This window comes from Gopherus evgoodei, chromosome 1, assembly GCF_007399415.2.
Source record: "Gopherus evgoodei ecotype Sinaloan lineage chromosome 1, rGopEvg1_v1.p, whole genome shotgun sequence".
Classification (NCBI taxonomy): domain Eukaryota; kingdom Metazoa; phylum Chordata; order Testudines; family Testudinidae; genus Gopherus; species Gopherus evgoodei.
The window spans coordinates 352,538,512-352,560,859 of record NC_044322.1 but is presented as its reverse complement, the minus strand read 5'-3'; the positions used below and the strand labels follow the sequence as shown (position 1 = coordinate 352,560,859).

General features: G+C 45.8%; 1 protein-coding gene across 3 annotated transcripts in view; it reads right to left on the bottom strand.

Moving 5' to 3' along the window:
- Positions 1–11,012: 11,012 nt before the first annotated feature.
- BEND7 (BEN domain containing 7) overlaps positions 11,013–22,348 on the bottom strand; it is a 58,917-nt gene continuing 47,581 nt past the window's right edge. The window contains exons 8-9 of one of the 3 annotated variants that reach the window (XM_030566520.1): positions 17,911–17,961; positions 11,013–13,147 (exon numbers count right to left, since the gene is read on the bottom strand). In XM_030566520.1, coding sequence (XP_030422380.1) covers positions 13,086–13,147; positions 17,911–17,961 — 113 coding nt within the window. In that variant the 3' untranslated portion in view covers positions 11,013–13,085. The remainder of the gene's footprint in view (positions 13,148–17,910; positions 17,962–22,348) is intronic. The other 2 variants (XM_030566613.1, XM_030566706.1) reach the window with 2 other exon arrangements.

Here is a 22,348-nt window from a genome sequence, read left to right as displayed (position 1 = left end):
GGCAGCATTGTCTCTTGATTGGGCCACGAGCGCATAGTGAGCAGTGAACGTATGCACTGACGACCAGGTAGCTGCGCGGCATATCTCCTGGATGGGGATGTGTGCCAGGAAGGCGGTCGACGAGGCTTGAGCCCGAGTAGAGTGGGCGGTAAGACGGCCAATCGGGACGTGGGCAAAGTCGTAGCACGTCCGGATACAGGACGTTACCCATGATGAGAGCCTCTGAGCCGATATAGGCATACCTTTCATATGCTCCACCACCGCTATAAATAACTGGGGCGAGCGCCTGAAGGGCTTTGTCCTCTGGATGTAAAAGGCGAGGGCTCGACGGACATCCAGGGTGTGAAGCTGTTGGTCCCTGCTTGATGCGTGTGGCTTCGGGAAGAAGACCGGTAGGAAGATATCCTGATTAATGTGGAAGGCCGAGATCACCTTGGGGAGGAAAGCCGGATGCGGGCGTAGCTGCACCTTGTCTTTGTGGAAGATTGTATACGGGGGGTCCGCCATCAAAGCACGGAGCTCCGAAACACGCCTGGCCGAAGTGATAGCCACCAGGAAGGCTGTCTTCCAGGACAGGTACAGCAATGAGCAAGTGGCCAAGGGCTCAAAGGGTGGGGCTGTGAGCTGAGCCAGAACAAGGTTGAGATCCCAGGTAGGGGAAGGAGGCTTAACCGGTGGGTATAGGCGCTCCAAGCCCTTAAGGAATCTCGAAACCATCGGGTGAGAGAAGGTGGAACTGTTCGCCTCCCTTTGATGGAAGGTGGAGATGGTGGCTAAATGCACCCTTATTGATGAGAGTGCCAAACCTTGTTCCTTGAGGTACCACAAGTATTCCAGGATAAGAGGGATCAAAACGGCCTCTGGAACTAGGGAACGTTGTGCACACCAAAGAGAAAACCGCTTCCACTTGGGGAGGTATGTCGTCCTCGTGGAGGCTTTTCTGCTTCCCAAAAGGACCTGTTGGACCTGGGCAGAGCAGCGGAGCTCGGATTGGTTCAGCCAGACAGTAGCCACGCCGTCAGGTGAAGGGACTGCAGGTCTGGATGGTGAAGCCTGCCGAAGTCCTGCGTTATAAGATCCGGGCAGAGTGGCAGTGGTATCGGGGTCGTTAGGGATAGGTCGAGCAACATGGGATATCAGTGTTGCCTCGGCCATGCGGGGGCTATCAGTATCAGTCTGTCCCTGTCCCTGCGGAGCTTGAGCAGGACTCTGTGCACTAGGGGAAAGGGTGGAAAGGCATAGAGAAGATGTCCCTTCCAGGGGATCAGGAACGCATCCGAGAGAGAGCCCCGGGAATGGCCTTGAAGGGAGCAGAATACCTGGCATTTCCAGTTTTCGCTGGAGGCAAATAGGTCTATCTGGGGAAAGCCCCACTTCCAGAATACAGAAAGAAGGATGTCTGGACGGATGGACCATTCGTGGGACAGGAAGGATCTGCTCAGGCCATCTGCGAGAGAGTTCTGGACTCCTGGAAGGAAGGAGGCTACGAGGTCTATCGAGCGGGCTATACAGAAGTCCCACAGTCACATCGCCTCTTGTCAAAGGGGAGAAGACTGTGTGCCCCCCTGTTTGTTTATGTAATACATGGCCGTTGTGTTGTCCATGAAAATCGCAACACAACGGCCCTGTAGATGGTGTTGGAAGGCTTGGCATGCCAAGCAGACCGCTCTCAGTTCGCGAACATTGGTATGCAGCGCCAGCTCTTGCAAGGACCAAAGGCCCTGGGTGTGAAGGTGCCCTAAGTGTGCACCCCAGCCCAGGGATGAAGCGTCCGTCATTAACGACACCGAAGGCTGTGGTGGGTGGAACAGGCGACCGGCACACACCAGGGAAGGTGTCAGCCACCAGTTGAGGGAGTCCAGGGTTTTTGTTGGGACTGTGACTACCATGTCCAGGGCATCCCTGCGCGGACGATAAACCAAGGCAAGCCAAGTCTGGAGAGGGCGCATGCGTAGTCTTGCGTGCTTTGTCACGAAAGTGCACGCTGCCATGTGGCCGAGTAGGATGAGGGTGGTACGGACAGAGGTTTTTGAGAAGGCTTGTAGCCTCTGGATGAGAGAGACTATAGCCTGGAACCTCTGTGGAGGTAGACTGGCCGTTGCCAGATTCGAGTCCAGCATGGCCCCGATGAATTCTATCCTCTGCGTAGGAAGCAGAATGGACTTGTCTAGGTTGAGGATCAGACCTAGATGGGAAAATAGGTCCTTGATGACGCTTACGTGTGCGGCAACCTGAGCCTCGGAGGTCCCTCGAATAAGCCAGTCGTTGAGATACGGGAAAACGTGAACTCGACGGCAGCGGAGGTAGGCGGCGACTACTGCCATACACTTTGTGAATACTCGAGGGGCCGAGGAGAGGCCAAAGGGAAGGACCGCAAATTGGTAGTGGTGGCGGTTTATCACGAACCTTGTGTGTGGGGGGTAAATCGCAATATGAAAATATGCATCCCTCATGTCGAGAGCAGCGTACCAATCTCTGGGATCCAAGGAGAGTATAATGTTTCCCAGGGATACCATGTGGAACTTGAACTTCGTGATGAACTTGTTCAGAGCTCGCAGGTCCAGGATGGGCTGGAGGCCCCTTTTTGCCTTGGGAATTAGGAAGTACCTGGAATAGAACCCTCTTCCCCTTAGGTGCTCCGGAACCTCCTCTATAGCTCCCAGCGCAAGGAGCTTCAAAACCTCCTGCAGAAGGAGTTGCTCATGAGAGGGGTCCCTGAAGAGGGACAGGGAGGGAGGGTGGGAAGGAGGGGACGAAATAAACTGAAGGCGGTAACCACACTCGACCGTGCTGAGAACCCATCGGTCCGATGTTATCTGGGACCATGCAGGGAAGAATGCGGCAAGGCGATTGGTGAACTGAAAAGGATCCTTGGAGGTAATTGGTACAGTGCTCCCGAGCGCACCCTAAAAAGTTTGGCTTCGGTCCCGCCGGTGGTTTGGCGGGTCTGGAGTTGTTACCCCCTTGCGGGCCCGATTGGCGTCTGCAGGAGTTATGGCCTCTCCTTCTGGAGAAGTCCTGTCTTGGCCGAGGCGGGGGATAGTGACGCTGAGGTTGAGGGCGGAAAGGTGGCCTCTGGGTCTATGGCGTATGCATGCCGAGGCACCGCATGATCACGTGGTTATCCTTCAAACTTTGGAAGCGCGGATCTGTCTTTTGGGAGAACAGGCCCTGACTATCAAATGGTAGGTCCTGTATAGTGTATTGCAGCTCTGGTGGTAGACCGGACGCCTGCAACCATGATATGCGCCTCATGGCAATCCCTGAGGCGACTGTTCTAGCTGCCGAATCAGCGGCATCTAGTGAGGCCTGGAGGGAGGTTCGAGCCACTTTTTTCCCCTCCTCCAGGATAGCTGAGAACTCCTGGCGGGAATCCTGCGGGACTAGTTCGATAAACTTCCCAACCGACTCCCATGTGTTATAATTGTATCTACTCAGGAGGGCTTGCTGATTCGCCACTCTGAGCTGGAGGCCTCCCGCAGAGTAGATCTTCCTTCTCAACAAGTCCATGCGGCTGGCTTCCCTCGATTTAGGCGCAGGGGCTTGTTGGCCATGGCGCTCTCGCTAGTTAACGGATTCAACCACTAACGAACGGGGGGGGAAGGAAAGGTACTCGTACCCCTTGGATGGGACCATATATTTGCGCTCGACCCCTTTGGCTGTAGGTGGAACGGAAGCCGGGGTTTGCCAGATTGTATCCGCTCGAGCCTGTATGGTACGAATAAAGGGGAGGGCAACCCTTGTCGGGGCTTCCACTGACAGAATGGTGACCACTGGGTCTTCCACCTCAGGAACTTCCTCCATGGGCAGGTTTATATTAAGAGCGACCCAGCGAAGGAGGTCCTGGTGCGAGCGGAGGTCAATTGGTGGCAGTCCAGATGTGGACGTCCCCGCTACTGCCTCGTCTGGTGACGAAGAGGAGGAGACCCCAGGGATCACTGGGTCCTGAAGTGAGTCATGGTCCTGTGGGACGTCCTGAGGTGGGTCTTGCACATCCGAGCCCAGCGCTGGGAGATGTTCTGCATCCTCTGGAGGGGGTCTGCTCACTGTGGCCTCTGGCGCCCTATGTTCAGAGGGCCTTGAGCGCGGCCGTGGATGTGGGGCACCTTGGCTCTGATGGTAAGCCCAAGGAGTCCAAAAGGACCACTGCTGAGGGTCCAGCTGGTTGTCCGAGTCCCCATACGACGCTGATCTGGCATGAGAGGAGACTAATGGTGGATGAGATGGCCATGGCGGTGCGGAGACCGCGAAGTGATGGTGCCTGCGTCCGCTGGAACCGTCCCCACACGGTGCCGGGGAGCGGTGCCGTGACCCTCTACGGTGCCGAGATTGCGACCGGGACCTGCGACCAGCTCGGTGCCGGGAGGTCAACCGGTGCCGGGAGCCATAGTGTTGAGAACGGCTGCGAGAAGCCCGGTGCCGTGAGTGATGACAGGACCTGGAACGGTGCCGGTAGTGTCCGGACGGCGACCGGGACCTCGAGCGGTACCGTGAGTACGACCGGTACCACGACGGGGAGCGGTACTGGGACTGCGAGCGGCTGTGTGATTGAGAACGATGGTGGGACCGTGAGCGTCTACGGGACCTGGATCGGGACTGAGAGTGATGAAGTCCCACGGTACCGGGCGAAGAAGGTCTGACAAGGGCCGGCTTGCCTGTGGATTGGAGGACCCGCACCGGCGGTGCCGGGGGTCGAGACAGCTCAGGCTCCGTTAGCGCGATCAGGTCCCGTGCCGTGGAGAACGCCTCCAGAGTGGAGGGCACGACAAGCTCAACCGCGGCCCGCGCCGGGGAGCTGGTATGCACTGGACTCAACGGCTCGTCTGGGCCCGGAGTCAACGGTGCGGCGGAAGTTGACGTCGCGGCAGATGGCAGTGCCGGGCGGTCCGGTCTGGCTAAGCGCTCTGACTGCGGTGCAGGCACGGCCGCCGCAGGAGGTTTGCGCTTCTTGCTCGTAGGTGACTTCGAGCCGTGCTGGGTAGAAGCTGGTGCCGGAGAAGGCCGGTGACTCGGAGTCTTCACTGAGGTCTGCTCCGGTGCCGATGAAGCGGCTGATCTCGGTGCCGGTGCTGAGGAGTGGGGAGTCAGCGCTGCCTCCATCAGCAGCTGCCTGAGGCGAACATCCCGCTCTTTTTTGGTTTGGGGCTTAAAGGCCTTACAAATCCTGCACTTGTCTGTCAGATGGATGTCGCCCAAGCACTTAAGGCAGGCTTCGTGCGGGTCACCAGTGGGCATCGGCCGACGACAGACAGCACACGGCTTGAAGCCCGATGAGCCGAGCATGAGCCCGGCACCGGGGTCGGGGAAGGGGCTAACCCCCAATCCCGTCAAACTATCTACACTACACAAACTGAACTACTAAATACACTAACTACAATTAAACGAACTATATACAATAAGAAAAGATGAGTGAATCGCTAGGGAGGTGGAGAACAGCACGCTGCGCTCCACAGTTCCAACGTCCGACACGGGCGGTAAGAAGGAACTGAGGAGCGGCGGGCCGGCAGGTGTATATAACCGGCGCCATAGCGGCGCCACTCCAGGGGGCGCCATGCCGGTCCACCAAGTGTTGCTAGGGTAAAAGTCTCCGACGAACGTGCATGTGGCGCGCACACACCTACTGGAATGGATATGAGCAAGCACTCGAAGAAGAACCAACCTGTACAAAGTAAAAACTGAGCTATTCATGGGGGTAGTTCTGAGCTAAAGCTGGCATGAACTGACCACAGAAAACCCCCTTTGTGGGATTTGAAGGACTGACTCCTATCAGAGCCCTTGTTGGAGATGGGGTGATCTGGTTAGCATATGTGTAGGTTCTTTTGTTTTAATATATTTTCTCTGTAATGCTTTCACCTTAAGAATAAATATGCTTGCTTAGAAAGAGCTATGCGATAGCCTGTGACTGCTGGCAATTACACAGTTCAGAGCCTTCTGAGAGAAAGCAAAGCACAGACACTGGCCTCTCTATCAGTCTGACTTGGTGGGAATATCACACTGTAGGCAGAGAACTGCAGCCTGGAAAATACTTGGGTCAGGAGGGAGAGAGAAACAGGTCTCTCCCAAGAGAGGTAATGGCTGGGGAGTCTGAAGCCTGGAGTGGGTTCCCTTGGTGGACCATGGAGGGGAAATGCAGGTGCAGTTAGGGTGATCAGATGTCCCAATTTTATAGGGACAATCCTAATATTTGGGGCTTTTTCTTATATAGGCTTCTATTATCTCCCCATCCCCGTCCTGATTTTTCACACTTGCTATCTGGTCAACCTAGATGCAGTTGACCTAATCTGTGACACCCAGGTCTCCTGAATCCCAGTGCAGTGCTTTATCCACTGGACCTCATCACCTCCCTTCCCTTAAATATAAATTCCTTTTCCAATATGAAATCAGCAGTTTTTGGTAGATCTGGTGGGAATTTCTGAACGCCTCTTGCCCCCACAAATTAATTCTATGACATTTACGACTGATGTGTTTTCCTCAGCCAGCTCTCAAGTTGGTCTCAGGTGCTGTGGAGTAGATCCCAAGAGTTTGAAAGTTTAGCTTCATGCAGTTTTTCTAATATCCCAAAGGCTCAGATGGCCTTTTCCTCTGAACCAGCACATCAAAGGCACTTACACTTCAGATGGTTTTCTTCTTGTCTTGCAATTAATACATGTTTAATAAAGCTCAGGCTCCAGTTTCCTTTCATGTTACAAAGAGGATATCCTTTTCCTGTTAAGCTGCACAAGGATTTTTCCCCTAATAATCTCTAGTGTCCTGTAAATAGGTTAGATGAACGTATTAGCCAAACAAGGCACTGGTCACTGATGCTTTAATTGAAGCACAGGTGACTAGCTACATTGTTTGCTAGCACTTACATAGCTGTCTCAACTGCGTGAAATGGCAGCCCTACAGTAACATTTGATATATATTTTTTCTTTAGTCGATAGCAAGATTAACCATGCATTTGCTTTTGATGGTATAATGACAACACTTGTTATGTAGTTTAAACTCCAGTTTAGGTTTTGTACAAATATTTGTAGAAGTTTACATTTCATATTTAGAGACAAGTAAAAACGAAAGATGACAAAGTTAAAACAAAGTCAAATCACACTGAGACAACCTAAGTAGTACAGTAACTCTTCACTTCAAGTCATCCCGGTTAACGTTGTTTCCTTGTTACATTGCTGATCAATTAAGGAACAAGCTCGTTTAAAGTTGCGCAATGCTCCTGTCATAAACAGATAGTAGGGGTTAATAGAACAGAAGTACTTCATATCTCTTTTGCCTGTAAAGGGTTAACAAGATTAGTGAGCCTGGCTGTCACCTGACCAGAGGACCAATCAGGGGACAGGATACTTTCAAATCTTGAGGGAGGGAAGTTTTTGTGTGTGCTGTTAGATTTTGGTTGTTGTTCTCTCTTGGGGCTCAGAGGGACCAGACGTGCAACCAGGTTTCTCTCCAATCTCTCCGATACAGGCTCTTATAAGTTCAGAATAGTGAGTACTAGGTAGATAAAGCGAGTTAGGCTTATGGTTGTTTTCTTTATTTGCAAATGTGTATTTGGCTGGAAGGAGTTCAAATTTGTATTTTGCTGAAAGGATTTTAATTTGTACTTGTATACTTAGGCTGGGAGGGTATTCCCAGTGTCTATAGCTGAAAGACCCTGTAACATATTCCATCTTAAATCTACAAAGATAATTTTTACTGTTTTTTCTTTCTTTAATTAAAAGCTTTTCTTGTTTAAGAACCTGATTGTTTTTTTATTCTGGTGAGACCCCAGGGGACTGGGTCTGGATTCACCAGGGAATTGGTGGGGAGAAAGGAGGGAAGGGGGAGAGAAAGGTTAATTTATCTCTGTGTTAGGATTACTTTCTCTGTCAGGGAGAGTCTGGGAGGGGGAGAGAGAAGGAGGGGGGAAGGTGAATTGTCCTCTCTGTTTTAAGATTCAAGGAGTTTGAATCACAGTGATCTTCCAGGCTAACCCAGGGAGGGGAAGCCTGGGAGAGGCAACGGTGGGGGAAAGGGTTTACTTTCCTTGTGTTAAGATCCAGAGGGACTGGGTCTTGGGGGCCCCCAGGCAAGGTTTTGGGGGACCAGAGTGTACCAGGCACTGTAATTCCTGGTTGGTGGCAGCGTTACAGGTTCTAAGCTGGTAATTGAGCTTAGAGGAATTCATGCTGGTACCCCATCTTTTGGACGCTAGGGTTCAGAGTGGGGAATTATACCATGACAGCTCCTTTATAACGTTGTTTGGCAGCTGCCTGCTTTGTCCACTGCTTGCAGGAAGAGCAGCCAGTTGCAGCTAGGTGGTGGGGGCTTGGAATCAGGGTGGACCGGCAGCCCCCCATCAGCTCCCCAGCCCCTTAAGTTCCCTATGTGGCAGCTGCCCAGCTGGCTTTCAATTGCCGGCAGTTCAGCTGTCCCTTCCCCCACTGCCACCTTTTGGAGCTGCTCCCAGGAGCCTCCTGCTTGCTGGGCAGGGGAGAGAGGGGAGGAGAAGGGAGCTAATGTCAGGATGTCCCCCTCGCCCCTGCTTCTGCACCCTGCTTACCCCATCTTCCATAGAGAAGGGGGGACACACGACAGGGCTTAGCATGGAGAGAGGTTCCTGGCAGCAGCTGCCCTCTCAGCTTGCTGATCTACTTAAAGAGGCAGTGTACTTAGAGTGGGGTCAGTGTACTTAAAGGGGAAATGCTCATCTCTCTCACACAACACACAGGGTGTGTGTCCCTGTCTCTCTCTGCCATGCTGTCTCCTCTCCCTCCCTTCGTGCTGCCTTGTAGAGTGTGAGGCTACATTAACGACGAGTTAACCCTTGAGGGCTCAGACAATTGCTAGTTCATAATTTAGCAGCAAGGTATTTGCTGGGAAATATCCCACCCTCTGACTTCACCACCTCATCCAAGCTTCACAATCATCGCCACTGGGTACCAGTATTAAATTGTTTGTTTAAAACTGATAGAGTGTGTGTGTGTGTGTGTGTGTGTATATATAATATTGTCTTTTGTCTGGTGAAAAAAATGTCCCTGGAACCTAACCTCTCCCCCCCTTTACATTAATTCTTACGGGGAAATTGGATTCACTTAAAGTCACATTTTTCAGGAACATAACTACAATGTTAAGCAAAGGGCAGTTCAGCAAAGTTACTAATGTGTGTGTGATCTGTTCCATCAAGCTAGATCAGCATTAATGGTAGGAGGTATGAAATACATTTGGATCGGAAACCAATTTAATCACTTGGAAGACCGAAGTGAACACAGCAAAGAATCCTGTGGCACCTTATGGACTAACAGACGTTTTGGAGCATGAGCTTTCGTGGGTGAATACTCACTTCCTCAGATGCATGTAGTGGAAATTTCCAGGGGCAGGTATATATATGCTAGCAGGCAAGCTAGAGATAACGAGATCAGTTCAATCAGGGAAGATGAGGCCCTGTTCTAGCAGTTGATGTGTGAAAACCAAGAGAGGAGAAACTGGTTCTGTAGTTGGCAAGCCATTCACAGTCTTTGTTCAATCCTGAGCTGATGGTGTCAAATTTGCAGATGAACTGAAGCTCAGCAGTTTCTCTTTGAAGTCTGGTCCTGAAGTTTTTTTGCTGCAGGATGGCCACCTTAAGGTCTGCTATAGTGTGGCCAGGGAGGTTGAAGTGCTCTCCTATAGGTTTTTGTATATTGCCATTCCTAATGTCTGATTTGTGTCCATTTATCCTTTTCCATAGAGACTGTCCAGTTTGGCCGATGTACATAGCAGAGGGGCATTGCTGGCATATGATGGCGTATATTACATTGGTGGATGTGCAGGTGAATGAACCAGTGATGGCGTGGCTGATCTGGTTAGGTCCTGTGATGGTGTCGTTGGTGTAGATATGTGGGCAGAGTTGGCATCGAGGTTTGTTGCACGGATTGGTTCCTGAGCTAGAGTTATTATGGTGCGGTGTGCAGTTACTGGTGAGAATATGTTTCAGGTTGGCAGGTTGTCTGTGGGCAAGGACTGGCCTGCCACCCGAAGTGAACACAATTAAACAATTTTTAAAAAGATATTTTACACTTAAATGTCACTTAACTGATTCAAGCTCTGTACAGGCATGCAAGATTTCAGAACCTCAATGCAACCTCTGAGATCTATAATGTTTTACTATACAATTCCTCGCAGGTGCTACTATATAAAACAGACAAGGTGTGGCTGGTTGCTCATTCATTTCAATAGGCCACTGTAATTGACTGATTATTACTAAGGAACATGTTTTCACAGGAAACATTTTCTAAGTCTAAACAATGTTTGATGAGGTGTGATACAGTAGAACCTCAGAGTTACGAACACCTCAGGAATGGAAACCGTTCGTAACTCTGAACAAAACATTGTGGTCGTTCTTTCAAAAGTTTACTACTGAACATTGACTTAAAACCGCTTTGAAATGTCTACGCAGAAGATAAATGCTGCTTTTAAACATCTTAATTTAAATGAAAAGATAGAAATTTCCTTGTCAACATTTTTAAAAAAAAACTTTCCCTTTATTTTTTATAAGTTTACATTTAACACAGTACTGTTCTCTACAGTATTTGCTTTTTGGGGAGAGCGTGGGGGGGCTCTGCTGCCTGATTGCATACTTTCAATACCAAATGAGGTGTGTGGATGACCGGTCAGTGCATAACTCTGGTGTTCTACTGTAATAAGTTATGAAGACATGTTGTAGCGGCTACTTTTGCATTACGAATACTGGTATGTCTTTTCTTTGTGTTGTTTCCATAGAAGTGGAGTGTAACCTTTTAAGTGAAGATTATAAAGACACCTAATTCAAGTAAAATTAGACTTCAAGCATATCAGCACTCATGAGATTTCATATAGCCATTTTTCTGACTGGCAGGGAAAACAGTTCAAAATTCAGATAGTTGGGAAAATCTTATTGCTATGGTTTTTTCATAAGCTTCCCTGCAAATGCCATTTTTTTTATATAAGGCTGTTAAAATGTTAATAAAAATCTTTGAATTACCAGGTACCCCCTTCTGAATTATGGGACATAATACAGAAGACATGTGTTCAATTAAAGTAATTTATTGTGGGTTTTTCTTTTCTGAACTGACAAAGAGGGTTTTCCCAGAGATTGGTAACACAACACAACGTTATACACCACTTCACAACTAGCTCCTTGTTGTTTTATTAAGAACATAGTAATTAAAAAATATCTAAATATTTACATATTAATAAAACATATATACAGAAGATTGAGATGCTTTACCTAAACATGGAATGATTTTTCTAATAAACCCTATAAAAAGATTGCTGAAGAAAGTCTGAACAGTAGTCACAGTAAGTAAACACAAAATGCAATTTTTTAAAATTTACAAAATGTGGATTCCATCAGTTAAGGGTTATGATGTACCTGGCAGATTTGCTGCACAGGCTGTAGATTACCACAGCCCTGCTCAGAAATCCAGACCATGGGGGAAGCAGTCACATCAGCCTTTAAGGAAATGCTCTTTAAGGTCTGCAGTGCACATTCGATATAGTCCACAATTTTAAAGACAACATCATCACCTTTAATAGTACATTTTTTTTTTTTTTAAACAGGAGGGGAAAGATCAAAAGCCTGATTTTCAATGGTGCTGAGAATCAGGAGCTCCTGTTGGCTTCAGTGTTATTTGCAGGCATTCAGCAGTTGTGACAATCAGGTTGCCGGTCTTTATGCTAGTTAATGATCATGACAAATATTTGTGAAAAGCAGCAAAAAACTTCAAATATTTTGAAAACAGGCCCACTCTCTGTAATAGCACTTCTGTTAAAACACTCAATAAAAAAAACCAAATAGTTTCAAGGAGAAAGCATCGTGATCGGCTGAAAATACACACAGGAAAACGAAACACGATGGCAAAGGCTACTGCACGCTGTGGCGTTCCAGGAAACACACACTATTAGTTAACTGGCTGGTGATCAATATATCTCTGTGGGATAAGATACTTTCTATATTTTTTCTCTCTATTTTTTTTTTAAAGTGAATTTAGTGCTGGTGAAGGTGCAGAGTTAAAGGTGCAGAGGGCAGCAGGAGATGTTGCATAAGAAGCAGCAGTACAACTTTCCCCACCCTGCCACATCAGTGAGCCTCAGTCCTGATCTGAAGGGACCACTTATAGGGTGAGAGGGTAGTTCAATCTCTTGGTCAATTCACTCATCCTAACTGCTGAGACTGTCAATAGAGTGTCAGTAATGACAGTGGTTTGTATAGGTGGACCTATGTCCATAGATCCATATAAGTCCGCAAGGGCAGTGGTTTTCAAACCGTAGTGTGTGGATCAGCAAAAATCCATGAACTCTCTCCCTGATGGTCTACAAAATAAAATGTTTTAAGAACCAGGCAGTGGGGGATTCTGAGAGGCTGGAGAGGAGGTGGGGCAGGATGATTTTATGAAGTGAAAATGCTGGAGAACCACTGCACCAGAAACTGGCTGGGAACGCCAACTCATTTCACAAATACATTCTGTATGCCATCCACTGGGAAACAGACATTATCAGCATGTACCCTGCTCTATGGCCAAATACAGTGTGTGCCTTATTATTTAGACAGTGTAGGACAGGCAGTTTGTACCATCTCTCTTCAAACATAGTCAAATGGTGAGCAAAAAGGAAAAGTGAGTCTTCCAAACAGAAGAGGACTAACCAATCCCCCTAACCAAACATTCTTCTTAGCTTCCTGGGCCCATGAAAGGGAGATAGTCCACCACCTCTCCCTGAGCTGTTTCTTTTACTTCTGTGTACTTGAAGATGAACTAGAGTAAGCATGCATACAGTCATGTGGGAAAATACAATCAGGAAGAAAAACAAAGGCAAGGGAATTTATTCAGTTGCAATGGATACCACAATAATTAGACAATGTACTGGATATTGAAAAAAAAATTCATCTCTAATTATGATGGAAAATCTTGAAACAATTTGGTGGCTTTATTATCCCATGTTTCATTAAAAATAGGTGAAACAACTCAAACTTGAAGGGAAAACTGCACGGAACATCCCCCACCTTGAAGTATGCTGAAATGCTTACACAGATCTTGCAGGAATGTCATTCAAACTGAAGGATGTTTATATCTGCTAATGAAACACTGACGTGGAAAGTAAATTTAAGCAGAAAAATCTGGTTTTGAGTCGACCAGCTTATCTGTTGCGATCTCAAGAATGCTACCTGAAGAAAGAGAGGATTTAAATAAATTAGAAAAAATAAATTATACCAGTTTAGTCATTTCCTAAAATTGTGTTCCAAATTAACCTACATGAGTTAAATATTTAGAGACTCAAATGTAGTACTTGTGAGTTTGCTGAATTATCTGTGTGTTTAGATGCCATTGCTGTGTCAGTTTAATTGTCTAAAAAAGATCCCATTATATATTGAATTTGTGAATAGAGGTTTTGATAGCAAAATGCAGAACACATGAAGTGAGGCATAAAGCGTTAGAACATCGTACACACTGCACTACAGTGCTTATATCTTTGAAGTTATATGGCTCTAAAGAGGTGAACAAAGCAACGCATGAATTTTAAGCCTACAGTATATGCTTTGGGTTATTCTTTGGAAAACTTGAAAAATCATGACACTGTAAATGCATATGGCAGAATAAAAACCAGAGATAAGTTGCATGATTATATCACATCTTTTTTTAAACCACTTTAAAATATATTTTTAAACAGAACAATGGAAGACAGGCAGAAGAATTACAACTATAGAAGAAAGAATACAGAGCATATAGGAGACAGACATCAATCAGTGTAAGAGGCACATACAACAAGATGAAAAGGGAGGACTTGCAGAATCATGCACTGAAAGGATAAAGATTTATATTACAATAAAGGATTTATATTTAAGGTTTTGAAGAGGTTTCTAAGGTATCATTTTCTTCACATTGTATTCCAGGAGAAAAGGAGGCAGACCATACAGGATTGGCTCATAGTTATTTTCTTATCTGTTTCTTTAGCAAGAGATTGTTCCCATCTTTTCAAAAAGCTGCATCTCTCTGGGACCCAAAGACTGGCATTTGCTCCTATTAGTGGTCTCAAATTCTTTCACAGCTTGAAATTCACTCCAATGCAGAGGGACCACGCAAACCCATCAGCACTGCTTAAACCTCTCACTCGGGGCTTAAAGAGGACCTTGTAGCATCCCAGGACATACACATCCTTAGTGTTTAATGTTTTGGCTAAAGATATATAACCACCAGTGCTGAGGTTGGATTAGATTTGTTCCCATTTCATATTTTAGGAAAGTGAGTCAGACTGCGTTAATCTTCAGTAATTCCAAATACGCAGTGCAAATCATATGCCAGGATCCGAACTCTTTTGTCATAGCCACGATTCCTTAAGTAGGAAAATTAAAGATCCTAATGGGGTGCCATATATTCATTCTGCTAAATGTTTATCCAACATCTGTCATGGTCTCCACACTACCAATCAGGGTAACTGGCTGCCTGGTCTCCCTCAATACAGGACCCTACAGTCTGGATTTTGGCAGGTCATAGGCAGTCTTTTGCCAACACTGAAGTGAATATGGGACCGTAACTCTACCAATACTTTCTAGGGGACCCTAAATCACAAAGTTTGAAACAAAACCCAAAGTTTTTGATAAGTTAAAATTTAACAGCCATAATTCTTCCAGTTCACTTTAAAGGTCTCCCAATTCACTGAATCCTTTAAGCAGAAGGGAGTAATTAGCATCAAAGATACTTTTTAACCACAATACGATTTGTGCTCCTAAACACAGAAATATGGCTAGGCAAAAAATCCTTCCTTGGTTTTAGGATTTAAAAATAATGAAACCTTTGGATGTCATATTATCTTAACACAGGAAATCAGAAGTCCAGGATTTCCTTAACTGTAAACACAAAGGCTGAGGGATCTAAACCCCTTTGTATACTGGGATTCCTCAGCCTGTATCCCCCATGTTCAGATTCCCCCTCCTCCCCCACAGGGAAGGAAGGGGTGAATGGGCACCTCTGAGTCATCCCTCTATGCAGCTTAAAGACATCTGATTTTTCCATGTTTATTCAAACTTTATTCAATTCACTTGCTCTGGACTCTCTAGCTTCCCAATTTTATCCAGTTCTTGGATACTCAGGTAATAAGTGTTTTAAATATATACACCATAAATGGATTCAGCATCCCATTCCCGCTCCCAGTCCCACTTCCTGCAATACTCCCTTCAAGTAATCCCATTCAAACTTTGTGTCAAAAGGTTTTCTCTACATCACGGAGGACTAACATAATCCGTTTGCCCTTGACTATTGTTGATTTATTATTTGTCTTATGGTACTGCGTGAGGGTTCCCCCACCCCCAGAGATCAAGGCCCCATTGTGCAGAGCACTGAACAAACACAGTACGAGCTTGCAATTTAAACACACAAGCCAGCTGAACTGATCACATCTGAGACTTTCTTTAAATGATCCACCAGTGACATCCCTGCAAAAAACAGCTATTGAACAAGGGAATCTAATCGACAGGTGAGGATCGCTATAAAGATTATATCTGCCTCCTTTATCAGCCTCCTTGATGGAAGGCGTCTATTTTGGCTCCCTATGTCAGTAACCTTTATTATAATTACCATAATTATATTGTCTGTATATCACTTAAAATGATTTAATCCCTCGGATGGTATAATATTAACTATTGATACATTCTATAAAGAGTCACTTGGACATATATAAGAATGTGTGTAATTCAAATGCTTGGCTGAAAGCCTTTGGAGTTCACCTTTTTTCCCACACACACAATCTGAAAAGAAAATGACTATTGCACTGTTAATTTAGGCATCCTCCCACAGATCCCAGGGATATATATTTACTGCAAGACAAATATTAAACCTTAGAATTGTGCACACACGCATATTTAAGGATATATGGGCATGCAGTTTGCACACATTCAAAAACACACATTGGCAATCTTGCAGAAAAGAGAATAGGATTCCCAGGATGGAAAGCTTGTCTCTTCACTAATGTGGCTGTCTCAATGCATCACATTCATTTTCACCAATAATGTCAGATGTGAAATACTAAAGAAACTACATTAGGCTCCAATAAAATAATTCTGGTACTGAATACAATTACTGGAGCAATGAAAAGATAACACTGCATAATAACATAACATTTATTAGGGTTCTCCTTTACTAGAATTGCTTCCATCCCTGATAACAGAAACAAACAGGATGTCACTTGAAAGAGACCATTAAAACCAGAGCTGCCTGCATCTGTTATCAAAATAGCACCATGAAATGCTCAATGGGTAGCCAAGAAAGCAGCACTACAGCTCCTATCAGTTAGCATGTTCTCCCAGCCCCCCACGAACAAGATTATAGCTGCTTCATTGGTCCTACTCTTGAGTAACTCCACATAGTCTGACAACAGGATTTCAACCACCAGTGCCTCCCTACTAGTTGCTCATGCTCCAACCCATAGCACTTCACAATGAGGATGTCTGAAGACCCATCACAAGCCTTATGTAAGAGTAATTGGGAAGATAGTCTGCTGGGATAAATGTTGCAATACTGCTCTCAGGATCACCAGAGCATTTGTAGGATATTGTGGGGAGCTGCTGTCAAAGTACTACCCTTGATATAGCAATATGCTAGCAGTAAACAGCCTACACTTTTTACAGATGTTGCATGACTAATTTCCAAGGAATATTTTTCATTAGTATTCATTGTATTGTACTGATCTGAGAGAGAAACTGTAAACCCAAGGTCCTGATCATTCAAGATTTTTAATCACATTTTTCTTGGGTCTAGAGATCTAAAACTGCAACTTGGTGAAATTTTAAACGCAGGCAATTACTATCTATATGGTCAAGATTTTCAAAAGTGATTAATTATTCTTCATTCCCAGCTTGGAACACATGATTTTCAGAGGATATGTGCTCAGCACTTTCTAACAATCAGGTCCTGGAAGGGTATCTCAAGTTCAGCACTCAAAATCACTAAAAAAATCTTGGCCTACCTACTTAAATTCCAACTAGACATTTCAATTGCATGTGGAAATCTTCATCAGTTCCTGCCCTAGACTGTTGCATAGTACTGCAGTTTGCTGTTAAACAACTGCCATGTTTGACTTGAGGGTGGGTGCATTTTGAGGGAATGGGGGGAGGGAAGGGGTTAAAAGTGATCTTCCATATCAGATAAAGAGCTCTGCAATCCTTTTGTAAACCCAAGATATTATTGCCAGTGGTACACCAATGCAGAACTGAAACACACTATGGATACAAATTACTGTGCCAGTCCTTGGAAGTAAATGTTGTGTCAAGAATTTTGAAAGTACCCAGAAATATCATGAATGAGCACAAGTTGCCATCTGGAGTCATGAAGATCACTCACTTGTTTGTGTCACTTAGCTGTTACTGTCAAACTGGAGGTTTTATGAATAGGAAATCAAGGGAAAAATAGTGAAATTCTCGTGCATGTTCTCTCTCTCTCTTTTTTTTAAATACAAGGGCATTCAAAACTTAGACATCTGGGCCTTGTGTGCAGATTACCCAGACTGTATATGCCAGGGATTGGCAACCTGTGGCCTGCGGCCTGCCAGGGAAGGACCCTGGTGGGCCGGGCTGGTTTGTTTACCTGCAGTGTCCACAGACTTAGCCAATTGCAGCTCCCACTGGCCGCGGTTCGCCATTCCAGGCCAATAGGGGCTGTGGGAAGCGGCACAGGCCGAGGGATGTGCTGGCTGCTGCTTACCGCACCCGCCATTGGTCTAGAACAGCGAACCACAGCCAGTGGGAGCTGCTATCAGCCGAACCTGCGGACGTGGCAGGTAAACAAACCGGCCTGGCCCGCCATAGGCTCTCCCTGTCGGGACACGTGCCAAAGGTTGCCGATCCCTGATATATGACATATCTAGAATATTGAAATCTGCTTTATGCAAAAAGAAAGAAAGAATTGGAACCTGATAAAAAAACTTAATGCATTTTACCTGTCTGCAGTAGAGAAATGTCCAGTTTCTCATCGCAGTCAGTCGTCTCTGCTGATTACAAATATAAACAAGAAATCTCATTACTTTTACTGAATACAGGAATATGATTAAAAAGCTACAAACTGTAGAGTGCTTTTGCCTTTCTCTATCTACTCTTCTCAGCTACAATTTGCTAGCATCCGGTTAAACAGTCACTGCTTGTATGAAAATGTCATATAATAAAAATGCCAACTTAGGAAAGGTAGAATGGGTATTAATTTGTGGTTAGCTTGGCATTGGATTGGAGTAATACACTACTCCGTTGAATAACTCAAACTCCTGCCGATACAGGAATCTTACAATAATTTTGTAAATTTAACTTAACAATTGCCATCCCAGATCAGACCAGTGGTAACACTGAGGCTGGCATTCAGTCTGCAACGGTGGCCAGTAGCAGATGCTTCACAGGAAGATGTGAGAATCCCAAAATGTGACCATTATGTAATAGCCTGCCCAAAAGGGATTTTTTTTTCCTAACCCTAATCAGTTTGGGCCAGATTTACAAAAGGATTCAGGCACCTAAGAATACAGACTGGAACCTAGTTGGGTAGATTAGGCACCTAATTCACATTGAAAGTCAATGGGGGTTAGGTGTCAAATTCATTTGTGCACTTTTGTAAAACCCAATAGGTCCTTATTAGAATCTTTAGGCACCTAATTCCTTTTGTAAATATGGCCCTTAGTTGCTGGCTTATGTCCTGAAGATTGAGAATTTCCAAAACTGATCAAAAGCCCACTGAAGCCAAAGGCAGTCTTCTCAGTGACTTCAGTGGGCTAAGGATCAGCCTTTACACCCCTATCTAATGTAACTTCAGATGTCCTCTTTACACATACAAATTTCCACATCTTTTTTGAACACTGCTAAGGTTTTGATCTCTAGTGGCAAGAAGAGTAAACAGGAGTTCCAATACACCATCTCTGTACTATTATTTCATGTACCACTTCTTATATATTGATATTTATATTTTATTTTAAAGAGGATCATGGTCATAAAGCAATGGGTACATTCCCACTGTAGTGTGCCCCCATCTTTGCAGATGTCAAAAACTGGCCAAAGTAATACAGATATTCTGAACAACCAAATTCAGTGCATGTCCTTAACTGGGTTGTTTGTGCTGATTACCCTTAACAGTGTTGTCAAAAAGCTCCAAACTCATTGAAAACAAGAAGTAGTTTATTTTTTAAATAGCTGAAGGTCGTAAAGCACTATGACCTGCTCAGAGCCAACGTTAAACAGCCTATTTCAGAGCCCTCATCCAGTGAGCTCCCTTGGCTCCCAACAGAAGATGTTTCAGATGATTATTGCGGAAGCAGGTCAAGCTAAGTTCAAGTTCACAAATAAGCAATAAATACCTTGACCCTATAAATGCTGAGGCAGATCACCCTTCCACATTCCATTCTAATCAGGAAAATGTGGTTTGCCTTCAAACACCACACCCAGCGGCCATGAGCCAAATCGTACTTGTCTCGACTTCAATGGGCCTACCTACATGACAAGGCAAGCAAGATTGGAATTTTGAAACTCTCTTGTATTCTTTGTTTAGAAAAAGAGTTCGGTAACTGTGGTAAACACTCTTGTAGCCATGTCCTTCAGACTTTTTCCAAAATCACTTTGCTGCTGCGAAATGTGCCTGTCTGGCAAATGTGCACCTGCTATTTTGCTGCTTGCACAGAAGCATGTACGTGCAGGAATGAAGAGGTTAATAGAGAGGTTGCCCCTATTAGTTCTGCTGTCTTTATTTTCCTTAATCTAGATAAAATACTGGCCAGGAAAGCATAATGTTACTCCTGTGATTCCCATCCAATACAATATCTGCCCTTGTGTCTGCTGCTAAACATAAATCAGCACTAGCAAGAATCTGCTATCTCACAAGACACATATACCTTGTGTATTAATTACATCATAAAGAGAGGACCAGAGAGAGCAGAGGACTGAGAGAAGGGGCAAAGACACAAACAGAGGGAAAAAGAATACCACAAGAGACATAGGAAGATTTGGTAATGATGGAGTCGAGGTCTCAACAGATGGGTGAGACAGCACAGTCCAGCAAGGATTTAATATAAGGATACGTCTACACTACAGGATTATTCTGATTTTACATAAACCGGTTTTGTAAAACAGATTGTATAAAGTTGAGTGCACACGGCCACACAAAGCACAATAATTCGGCGGTGTGCGTCCATGTACCGAGGCTAGCGTTGATTTCTGGAGCATTGCACTGTGGGTAGCTATCCCGTAGTTATCCCATAGTTTCTGCAGTCTCCCCTGCCCACTGGAATTCTGGGTTGAGATTCCAATGCATGATGGTGCAAAAACAGTGTCGCGGGTGATTCTGGGTAAATGTCATCACTCATTCCTCCCTCCCTGAAAGCAACGGCAGGCAATCATTTCGCGCCCTTTTTCCCTGGATTGCCCTGGCAGACGCCATAGCATGGCAACCACGGAGCCCGTTTTGCTTTTGTCACTGTTATTGTATGTGTACTGGATGCTGCTGACAGAGGCAGTACTGCAGTGCTACACAGCAGTATTCATTTGCCTTTGCAAGGTAGCAGAGATGGTTACCATCCCTATTGTACCGTCTTCCATGCCATTGTAAATTGGTGATGAAATGACGGTTGTCAGTTGTTCTGTACCGTCTGCCATGCCATTGTAAATTGGCGATGAGATGACGGTTATCAGTCATTCTGTACCGTCTGCTGCTGTCATGGGTGCTCCTGGCTGGCCTTTGCTGAGGTCGGCCGGGGGTGCAAAGACAAAAATGGGAATGACTCCCCGGGTCATTCCCTCCTTTATGTTTTATCTAAAAATAGAGTCAGTCCTGCCTAGAATATGGGGCAAGTGTACTAGAGAACCAGTGTACCAGAGAACCAGAGAGCACGGCCGCTCCGTGTCAGATCCCGCAGAAATGATGAGCTGCATGCCATTCTAGAGGGTGCCCCTCCAAAAACCCCACCCGTTGCTTCCCTCCTCCCCCCAACCCTCCTGGGCTACCGTTGCAGTGTTCCCCCATTTGTGTGATGAAGTAATAAAGAATGCAGGAATAAGAAACACTGACTTTTTAGTGAGATAAAATGAGGGGGAGGCAGCTTCCAGCTGCTACGATAGTCCAGGCAGTACAGAATCTTTTCTTTAGACATGAAAGGGGTGTGGGGGGCTTATGGAGCTCAGCCCCCAGTGGCTATGATGAAGACAGTTACCAGCCGTTCTGTACCATCTGCTGGAAATGACTGGGAGTTATTCCTATTTTTACCCAGGCGCCCCCGGTCGACCTCACCGAGGCCAGGCAGGAGCACTCACAGGATGAGGAGGACGGCTACCAGTCCTTCTGCACTATACTGTCTGCCACGAGGGATAGAAGGGGAGAGGATGCTGCTGTTCAGTGCCGCATCACCGTGTCTACCAGCAGCATGTAGTAGACATACGGTGACACTGAAAAAAGTCAAGAAATGATTTTTTTCCCTTTTCTTTCACGGGGAGGGAGGAGGGGTAAATTGACGAGATATACCCTGAACCACCCCGGACAATGTGTTTGACCCTACAGGCATTGGGAGCTCAGCCAAGAATGCAAATGCTTTTCGGAGACTGCAGGGACTGTGAGATAGCTGGAATCCTCAGTACCCTCTCCCTCCATGAGCGTCCATTTGATTCTTTGGCTTTCCGTTACGCTTGTCACACAGCACTGTGCTGTGGACTCTGTCTATCATAGCCTGGAGATTTTTTCAAATGCTTTGGCATTTCGTCTTCTGTAACGGAGCTCTGATAGAACAGATTTGTCTCCCCATACAGCGATCAGATCCAGTATCTCCCGTACGGTCCATGCGGGAGCTCTTTTTGGATTTGGGACTGCATTGCCACCTGCACTGATCGGAGCTCCACGTTGGGCAAACAGGAAATGAAATTCAAAAGTTCGCGGGGCTTTTCCTGTCTACCTGGCCAGTGCATCCGAGTTCAGATTGCTTTCCACAGCGGTAACAATGGTGCACTGTGGGATACCGCCTCGTGGCCAATACCATCGATTTGCGGCCACACTAACTCTAATCCGACATGGCAATACCAATTTCAGCGCTACTCCTCTTGTCGGGGAGGAGTACAGAAACCGGTTTTAAGAGCCCTTTATATTGATATAAAGGGCCTCTTTGTGTGGACGAGTGCAGGTTAAATCGGTTTAAAGCTGCTAAATTCGGTTTAAACGCGTAGTGTAGACCAGGCCTAAGTTTTTCTCCTCTGGCCCCCAGCATTCTCCATCGTAATCAGGCAGTGTTTAAAATAAACAATAGTACAATGTTGCAACTACTATCATCATGTCAGGTGACTACTTCATATCAATCAGACCTGAAAAGTCTGAGCACATTTCATAGTGCTGCTTCATTTTCCTTTATTATGTGTGGTATTGAGTTA